This window comes from Hyla sarda, chromosome 10, assembly GCF_029499605.1.
Source record: "Hyla sarda isolate aHylSar1 chromosome 10, aHylSar1.hap1, whole genome shotgun sequence".
Taxonomy (NCBI): Eukaryota; Metazoa; Chordata; class Amphibia; order Anura; family Hylidae; genus Hyla; species Hyla sarda.
Genome location: NC_079198.1, coordinates 174,131 through 185,241, shown reverse-complemented (window position 1 = coordinate 185,241; position 11,111 = coordinate 174,131). Strand labels below are relative to the sequence as shown.

At 43.1% G+C, this 11,111-nt stretch overlaps 1 protein-coding gene across 1 annotated transcript; it reads right to left on the bottom strand.

Annotated features, from left to right (window-relative positions):
* On the bottom strand, positions 1-9,998 carry LOC130294032 (dispanin subfamily A member 2b-like). The gene is made up of 2 exons (XM_056543397.1): positions 9,788-9,998; positions 1-393 (listed from the first exon to the last, which is right to left on the bottom strand). The coding sequence occupies exons 1-2, from the start codon at positions 9,956-9,958 to the stop codon at positions 175-177; spliced, it is 390 nt and encodes a 129-aa protein (XP_056399372.1). The 5' UTR covers positions 9,959-9,998; the 3' UTR covers positions 1-174.
* Positions 9,999-11,111: the final 1,113 nt, after the last annotated feature.

Genomic DNA, 11,111 nt, shown 5'->3' with positions numbered 1-11,111 from the left:
GGTGACGGTTTATTATGATGAGGATTATACAATGATGTGATCTGAGGAAACATACAGACCCCAGGGGCCACATTCATCTTACGCCAATGTTACTGAAGGCGTCTGGGGGTATTTAGTTGTAGGGGGGGTATATATTGGGGGGGGGAGGGGTATATAGTGGGGGGGGAGGGGTATTTAGTTGGGGGGGTTAAAGAATGTTTTGTCAAAGTTGTTAAAGTCGTTGTGAATTTCCTCAACTTTTTTCTTGTAATAGATGAAGAAGACGACGTAGATGGCGATTACGATGATGTTTATGACGACTCCGATCACCGTGGCGGCGATATTCAGGTTTTTGGCGGTGCCGGAGTGCTTGGCGGCCAGGAAGGTGTTATTCTGGTGAGTGGCATCGCGGGTCTGTGGAGGAGAAGGAGAAATCATTAGAGACATCAACAAGCTGCGTGAGAAGCAATATGGCCGCCATTATGTCTCCTCCCCCCAGGGGGCACCATCCAGCTTTCCTGAAGATGGTGAGAAGCAATATGGCCGCCATTATGTCTCCTCCCCCCAGGGGGCACCATCCAGCTTTCCTGAAGATGGTGAGAAGCAATATGGCCGCCATTATGTCTCCTCCCCCCAGGGGGCATCATCCAGCTTTCCTGAAGATGGTGAGAAGCAATATGGCCGCCATTATGTCTCCTCCCCCCAGGGGGCACCATCCAGCTTTCCTGAAGATGGTGAGAAGCAATATGGCCGCCATTAAGCGTTACCCGGCTTGGAGAAAAGTTTGGTGACAAGTAATGTAGTCACTATTATAATATATGCAAATATAGAAACGGTGGGTGCAGGCGCGATTATCAACAAACAAACCAAAAAGGGGAGAAAAAGACCGATGACCAAAGTGATTGCACAAGAACTAATATATTAATGAAAGTAAAATAAATGGAAGCGACAAATAAAACACAAACGATCCGTAGAGTGTAAGACCGTGACCCCATCTCTGTCCCCTGATGATAGAAGAAAGGAATCTACAGACATTTGTATCATCAGGGGACAGAGATGGGGTCACGGTCTTACACTCTACGGATCGTTTGTGTTTTATTTGTCGCTTCCATTTATTTTACTTTCATTAATATATTAGTTCTTGTGCAATCACTTTGGTCATCGGTCTTTTTCTCCCCTTTAGTATAATACCGCCCCCAGCGTTCCTGTCACTTTCTATACATAGCGCCCCGTAGGCAGCCATAGTACTTTCTGCGCCCTCCCACTGATCACATGATGTATTTTTATGTTTCTACCATTAGGATCTCTGGGAGATATTTTTAATGTAAAATTTGGTTTTGAGGTTTTGCCCCGCCCTCTTTATGTCAGGCCCCACCCTATTTATAGCTGTGTACATATAGCCCTGTCCTCTGTATACATGGCCACACCCTCTGCACAGGCCCCACCCTCTGTACATATATAGCCCTGCCCTCTGTATACATGATCACACCCTCTGCATAGGCCCCACCCTCTGTACATATATCACCCTGCCCTCTGTATACATGGCCACACCCTCTGCACAGGCCCCACCCTCTGTACATATATCGCCCTGCCCTCTGTATACATGGCCACACCCTCTGCACAGGCCCCACCCTCTGTACATATATCGCCCTGCCCTCTGTATACATGGCCACACCCTCTGCATAGGCCCCACCCTCTGTACATATATAGCCCTGCCCTCTGTATTTATGGCCTCATCCTTTGTATTGGCTTCACTCTTAGTATATCAGGCTCCACCCTCTGTATATCTGGCCTCGCCCTCTGTATAGACCCCACCCTCTGTATATCTGGCCTCGCCCTCTGTATAGACCCCACCCTCTGTATATCTGGCCTCGCCCTCTGTATAGACCCCACCCTCTGTATATCTGGCCTCGCCCTCTGTATAGACCCCACCCTCTGTATATCTGGCCTCGCCCTCTGTATAGACCCCACCCTCTGTATATCTGGCCTCGCCCTCTGTATAGACCCCACCCTCTGTATATCTGGCCTTGCCCTCTGTATAGACCCCACCCTCTGTATATCTGGCCTCGCCCTCTGTATAGACCCCACCCTCTGTATATCTGGCCTCGCCCTCTGTATAGACCCCACCCTCTGTATATCTGGCCTCGCCCTCTGTATAGGCCCCACCCTCTGTTTTTCTGGTCCCATCCTCTGTATAAGCCCCCACCCTCTATGTATCTGGCCCCGCCCTCTATATAGACCCCTCTGTATAGTCCCCACTTTCCATTTATCTGGCCTCGCCCTCTGTATAGACCCCACCCCCTGTTTATCTGGCCCGGCCTTCTGTATAGACCCCACCCTCTGTTTATCTGGCCCCGCTCTCTGTATATATCCCACCCTCTGTTTATCTGGCCCCGCCCTCTGTATAGACCCCACCCTCTGTTTATCTGGCCCTGCCCCCTCTTTATAGACCCCACCCTTTGCTTATCTGGCCCCGCCCCCTCTGTATAGACCCCACCCTCTGTTTATCTTGCCCCGCCCCCTCTGTATAGACCCAACCCTCTGCTTATCTGTCCCCACCCCCTCTGTATAGACCCCACCCTCTGTTTATCTGGCCCTGCCCTCTGTATAGACCCCACCCTCTGTTTATCTGGGCCCCGCCCCATCTGTATACACCCCACCCTCTGTTTATCTGGCCCCGCCCCCTCTGTATAGACCCCACCCTCTGCTTATCTGGCCCCACCCCCTTTGCATAGACCCTACCCTCTGTTTATCCGGCCCTGCCCTCTGTATAGACCCCACCCTCTGTTTATCTGGCCTCGCTAGTTACATAGTTACATAGTTACATAGTTACATAGTTGCATAGTTACATAGTTAGTAACTAACTATGTAACTATGTAACCCCCATCTGTATAGACCCCACCCTCTGTTTATCTGGCCCCGCCCCCTCTGTATAGACCCACCCTCTGTTTATCTGGCCCCGCCCCCTCTGTATAGACCCCACCCTCTGTTTATCTGGCCCCACCCCCTCTGTATAGACTTCACCCTCTGTTTATCTTGCCCCGCCCCCTCTGTATAGACCCCACCCTCTGTTTATCTGGCCCCGCCCTCTGTATAGACCCACCCTCTGTTTATATGGCCCTGCCCCCTCTGTATAGACTTCACCCTCTGTTTATCTTGCCCCGCCCCCTCTGTATAGACCCCACCCTCTGCTTATCTGGCCCCACCCCCTTTGCATAGACCCCACCCTCTGTTTATCTGGCCCTGCCCTCTGTATAGACTCCACCCTCTGTTTATATGGCCCCACCCCCTCTGTATAGACCCCACCCTCTGTTTATCTTGCCCCGCCCCCTCTGTATAGACCCCACCCTCTGTTTATCTTGCCCCGCCCCCTCTGTATAGGCCTCTGTATCAAAACAACATAACAATAAGGGGACACAGTATTCTAATGTTGTGCTATCACTTTATGGGGTTACTGTCCCTTTAAATCTTCAGCCTCCCTGACTGAGGACACAGAGGGGATCACATAGAGGGTGTCGGGGAATGTTAGGGGGCGCGCGCCCCTTCTCCTCATGTACAAAATGCCTTTTGTCTCTGCAGATTTTTTTACAATTCTCTAAACGTTTCCACATGTGAATTCACAATCCGGCGCATTTATCCTCCGCGCAGACGCCATCTTTTCATCTTTTCATGGAACATTCTCTTGGCAATAACCTGTGGAATCTTTCACTTGTAAACCATTGTGCAATATTCCCACTGCGGGGCGGGGGTGGGGGGTATAGAGGGGAAATGGAGGGGTCACATATGAGAAGGTGGGGTGTTCTAGCATCAATACCCTCACAGCAGCGCAGAGGATTTCAGGAGAGCGAGGATTTTACCATCATTAAACAGAATCTCGTCCGTCACAGGGAAAAGAATCTGAGAACAATGTGAAAGTGAGAAAAAAACAACAACGTGGGAGCAACGAAAATGTCCAAAAAACAGAGATGGATAAAAGGGAAAGAAAGAAATGAAAGAAATTAACGACGTGAAAATGAAAAGAAAGAAAAAAGCTGCAAATAATCTAAATGTTCCGGGAAGAAAAAATGTAAGAAAAAAAAACAACTGTAAAAGAAATATTGTGAAAAACTACATTGTAACAACACTAACAACACTGTAACACAACACTGTAACACACACTGTAACAAAATACCAACAACACTGTAACACAACAACACCAACACTAACACAACAATTGCAACAAAATACCAACAGCACTGTAACACAACAACAAACAAATCTGTAAAGAAATACACTGTAACACAACATTGTATCACACACTGTAACACAACATTGTAACACAACACTAACAACCCTGTAACACAACATTGTATCACACACTGTAACACAACATTGTAACACAACACTAACAACACTATAACACAACACTAACAACACTGTATCACAACACTAACAAATCTGTAACAACACTGTAACACAACATTGTATCACACACTGTAACACAACATTGTAACAACACTAACAACACTGTAACACAACACTGTAACACAACACTGTAACAAAATACCAACAACACTGTAACACAACAACACCAACACTAACATAACATTGCAACAAAATACCAACAGCACTGTAACACAACACTGTAACACAACATTGTAACACAACACTGTAACACAACACTGTAACACAACATTGTAACAACACTAACAACACTGTAACACAACACTGTAACACAACACTGTAACACAACAACACCAACACTAACATAACATTGCAACAAAATACCAACAGCACTGTAACACAACAACAAACAAATCTGTAAAGAAATACACTGTAACACAACATTGTATCACACACTGTAACACAACATTGTAACACAACAACACCAACACTAACATAACATTGCAACAAAATACCAACAGCACTGTAACACAACAACAAACAAATCTGTAAAAAAAATACACTGTAACACAACACTAACAACACTGTATCACAACACTAACAAATCTGTAACAACACTGTAACACAACATTGTAACACAACACTAACAACACTGTAACACAACACTAACAACACTGTAACACAACATTGTAACACAACATTGTAACACAACACTAACAACACTGTAACACAACATTGTAACACAACACTGTAACACAACACTAACAACACTGTAACACAACATTGTAACACAACACTAACAACACTGTAACACAACACTGTAACACAACATTGTAACACAACACTAACAACACTGTAACACAACATTGTAACACAACACTAACAACACTGTAACACAACACTGTAACACAACATTGTAACACAACACTGTAACACAACACTAACAACACTGTAACACAACATTGTAACACAACACTAACAACACTGTAACACAACACTGTAACACAACATTGTAACACAACACTGTAACACAACACTGTAACACAACATTGTAACACAACATTGTAACACAACACTTACAACACTGTAACACAACACTGTAACACAACACTGTAACACAACACTGTAAGACAACACTAACACCACTGTAACAACATTGTAACACAACACTCTAAGGCTGGGTTCACACCACGTTTTTAAGTACGTTTCCTGTATACGTTTTCATTATTGAAAACAAATGGAACCGTATTGAAAACCGTAAACATAGACAAAGAACTGAAACCTGTAATCCCGCGGACGCGGACGGTTTGCTTGTAAGGCGGAGTCCACATCACGTTTTTGCCATATACTGGTTTCAATCCGTTTTTCTAAAGAAAACCATATGGCAGAAAAACGGATGGAACAGTATGGAAAAAAGTAAACCGTATGTGTTTTTAAAAGTGCATACAGTTCCGTCAGTTTTTATAGAAAAAAAAAACCATACGTTTTTGAAAATTTTGTCCATTTTTAATGGGAGGGGTCTTGGGTGGGGACTTTAGGATGCAAATGCGCATGTGCAAAGTAAAAACAGTATACGGTTTACTTTTCCCCAAACTGTTCCCTGCGGTTTTCTTAGGAAAAAGGGATTGAAAACAGTATATGGCAAAAATGTGATGTGAACCCAGCCTAACAAATCTGTAACAAAACTAACACAACACTGTAACACAACACTGTAACACAACACTGTAACACAACATTGTAACACAACACTGTAACAAAATACCAACAACACTGTAACACAACATTGTAACACAACACTGTAACACAACACTGTAACACAACATTGTAACACAACACTGTAACAAAATACCAACAACACTGTAACACAACATTGTAACACAACACTGTAACACAACACTGTAACACAACATTGTAACACAACATTGTAACACAACATTGTAACACAACACTGTAACACAACACTGTAACACAACACTGTAACACAACATTGTAACACAACACTGTAACACAACACTGTAACACAACATTGTAACACAACACTGTAACACAACACTGTAACACAACATTGTAACACAACACTGTAACACAACATTGTAACACAACACTGTAACACAACATTGTAACACAACATTGTAACACAACACTGTAACACAACACTGTAACACAACATTGTAACACAACACTGTAACACAACATTGTAACACAACATTGTAACACAACACTGTAACACAACACTGTAACACAACATTGTAACACAACATTGTAACACAACACTGTAACACAACACTGTAACACAACACTGTAACACAACACTGTAACACAACACTGTAACACAACATTGTAACACAACACTGTAACACAACACTGTAACACAACACTGTAACACAACACTGTAACACAACATTGTAACACAACACTGTAACACAACACTGTAACACAACACTGTAACACAACATTGTAACACAACACTGTAACACAACACTGTAACACAACATTGTAACACAACACTGTAACACAACATTGTAACACAACATTGTAACACAACACTGTAACACAACACTGTAACACAACATTGTAACACAACACTGTAACACAACATTGTAACACAACACTGTAACACAACATTGTAACACAACATTGTAACACAACACTGTAACACAACACTGTAACACAACATTGTAACACAACACTGTAACACAACATTGTAACACAACATTGTAACACAACACTGTAACACAACACTGTAACACAACATTGTAACACAACATTGTAACACAACACTGTAACACAACACTGTAACACAACACTGTAACACAACATTGTAACACAACACTGTAACACAACACTGTAACACAACACTGTAACACAACACTGTAACACAACATTGTAACACAACACTGTAACACAACACTGTAACACAACACTGTAACACAACACTGTAACACAACATTGTAACACAACACTGTAACACAACACTGTAACACAACACTGTAACACAACACTGTAACACAATATTGTAACACAACATTGTAACACAACACTGTAACACAACATTGTAACACAACATTGTAACACAACACTGTAACACAACACTATAACACAACACTGTAACACAACATTGTAACACAACACTGTAACACAACACTGTAACACAACATTGTAACACAACACTGTAACACAACACTGTAACACAACATTGTAACACAACACTGTAACACAACATTGTAACACAACATTGTAACACAACACTGTAACACAACACTGTAACACAACACTGTAACACAACATTGTAACACAACACTGTAACACAACACTGTAACACAACATTGTAACACAACACTGTAACACAACACTGTAACACAACACTGTAACACAACATTGTAACACAACACTGTAACACAACACTGTAACACAACATTGTAACACAACATTGTAACACAACACTGTAACACAACACTGTAACACAACACTGTAACACAACATTGTAACAAAATACCAACAACACTGTAACACAACACTGTAACACAACACTGTAACACAACACTGTAACAAAATACCAACAACACTGTAACACAACATTCTAACACAACACTGTAACACAACACTGTAACACAACAGTGTAACACAACACTGTAACACAACATTGTAACACAACACTGTAACACAACATTGTAACACAACACTGTAACACAACATTGTAACACAACATTGTAACACAACACTGTAACACAACATTGTAACACAACACTGTAACACAACATTGTAACACAACATTGTAACACAACACTGTAACACAACATTGTAACACAACATTGTAACACAACACTGTAACACAACACTGTAACACAACACTGTAGCACAACATTGTAACACAACACTGTAACACAACACTGTAACAAAATACCAACAACATTGTAACACAACACTGTAACACAACACTGTAACACAACACTGTAACACAACATTGTAACACAACACTGTAACAAAATACCAACAACATTGTAACACAACACTGTAACACAACACTGTAACACAACATTGTAACACAACACTGTAACACAACACTGTAACACAACACTGTAACACAACACTGTAACACAACACTGTAACACAACACTGTAACAATTAAGTCAGATGAAGAGATGTGTCCCCCCAGGAGAAGGAATACAACCCCCATCAGGTAGAAGACAACTCTGAAGTAAATGTCTTTTGTGTCATGTAGTCCGCCTGTTCCATATATTGCTCAATGCTGCCCAGACATGCTGGGAGTTGTAGTTATGCAATAGCTGACGGTTCACTGGTTGGGAAACACTGGACTGGTGGTTTGTAGGCGGTAGAACAATTTCTTGACCATGTCCCTCTCTGCCCCTTTGATACCCCTCATAAAGTCTTCTGGCAGCAGCTGCCCCCCCCCCCCCCCCAAACTGATCTCTACTCACATGTGGTAGGTAACATTGGGCGGGGTTTGTTTTTATTTACTTTTTTACATGTCTAGGTGTAAGTGACCTCCTCACCGCCAAATATTAACACCTTACTGTCCAATCCTCAAAGAGAACATTAATACATAGATTCACTGTCCGTGTCCAGACCCCTCCCTTACTAGTTATAGGCGGGGCTCCACGCCTTATTGCGCAGTACGATTGAAGCTCCATTCCAGTGTTTCCCAACCAGGGTGCCTCCAGCTGTTGCAAAACTACAACTCTCAGCTTGCCAGGACAGCCAAATGCTGTCCAGGCATGCTGGGAGTTGTAGTTTTGCTGTCTGGGCATGCTGGGAGTTGTAGTTTTGCTGTCCAGGCATGTTGGGAGTTGTAGTTTTGCTGTCTGGCCATGCTGGAAGTTGTACTTTTGCTGTCTGGGCATGCTGGGAGTTGTAGTTTTGCTGTCTGGGCATGCTGGGAGTTGTAGTTTTGCTGTCTGGGCATGCTGGGAGTTGTAGTTTTGCTGTCTGGGCATGCTGGGAGTTGTAGTTTTGCTGTCTGGGCATGCTGGTAGTTGTAGTTTTGCTGTCTGGGCATGCTGGGAGTTGTAGTTTTGCTGTCTGGGCATGCTGGGAGTTGTAGTTTTGCTGTCTGGGCATGCTGGGAGTTGTAGTTTTGCTGTCTGGCCATGCTGGGAGTTGTAGTTTTGCTGTCTGGGCATGCTGGGAGTTGTAGTTTTGCTGTCCGGGCATGCTGGGAGTTGTAGTTTTGCTGTCCGGGCATGCTGGGAGTTGTAGTTTTGCTGTCCGGGCATGCTGGGAGTTGTAGTTTTGCAACAGCTGGAGGCACCCTGGTTAAGAAACACTGCTCCATACATTGAGACCCCGACAGATCAGAACCGCTCACGTGCAACAATGTTACAGGTTTGTTTGTTTTTCTTTTATATCAAGAACAAAAATATCAAACAATAATAGAAAAGACAGAAAATCTTCAGGATGTTGTTACCTTGATGGAGAAGATGAGAGCGACGATCCCGAGCGGCAGACAGCAGCAGATCAGGTTAATGATGGACCAAACCAAATAATCCTTCTGGGGGGGCTGATAGGGAACGACCCCCGGCTGCATCGTCACCGTGTCTGTAGTCGGCTGGTACATCTTCTCTCCGTATCCCTCCATCCGGGCGACAGACTGTGCGGCTGCTGTGAGCTCTGTACTGTGACCATCTCCTTATATACAGAGGAGGAGGAGGAGACCACAGAACAGGAAACCCCCGGCAGAGATCAGGAGCACATGTATACACATCAATCCACATGGAGCAATCCTGTACTGATCCTGAGTTATATCCTGTATTATACTCCAGAGCTGTACTCACTATTCTGCTGGTGAGGTCACTGTGTACATACATTACATTACTTATCCTGTACTGATCCTGAGTTATATCCTGTATTATACCCCAGAGCTGCACTCACTATTCTGCTGGTGAGGTCACTGTGTATATACATTACATTACTTATCCTGTACTGATCCTGAGTTATATCCTGTATTATACTCCAGAGCTGTACTCACTATTCTGCTGGTGAGGTCACTGTGTATATACATTACATTACTTATCCTGTACTGATCCTGAGTTATATCCTGTATTATACCCCAGAGCTGTACTCACTATTCTGCTGGTGAGGTCCCTATGTACATACATTACATTACTTATCCTGTACTGATCCTGAGTTATATCCTGTATTATACCCCAGAGCTGTACTCACTATTCTGCTGGTGAGGTCACTGTGTACATACATTACATTACTTATCCTGTACTGATCCTGAGTTATATCCTGTATTATACCCCAGGGCTGTACTCACTATTCTGCTGGTGAGGTCACTGTGTACAAACATTACATTACTTATCCTGTACTGATCCTGAGTATATCCTGTATTATACTGCAGAGCTGTACTCACTATTCTGCTGGTGAGGTCACTGTGTACATACATTACATTACTTATCCTGTACTGATCCTGAGTTATATCCTGTATTATACTCCAGAGCTGTACTCACTATTCTGCTGGTGAGGTCACTGTGTACAAACATCACATTACTTATCCTGTACTGATCCTGAGTTATATCCTGTATTATACTCCAGAGCTGTACTCACTATTCTGCTGGTGAGGTCACTGTGTACATACATTACATTACTTATCCTGTACTGATCCTGAGTTATATCCTGTATTATACTCCAGAGCTGTACTCACTATTCTGCTGGTGAGGTCACTGTGTACATACATTACATTACTTATCCTGTACTGATCCTGAGTTATATCCTGTATTATACTCCAG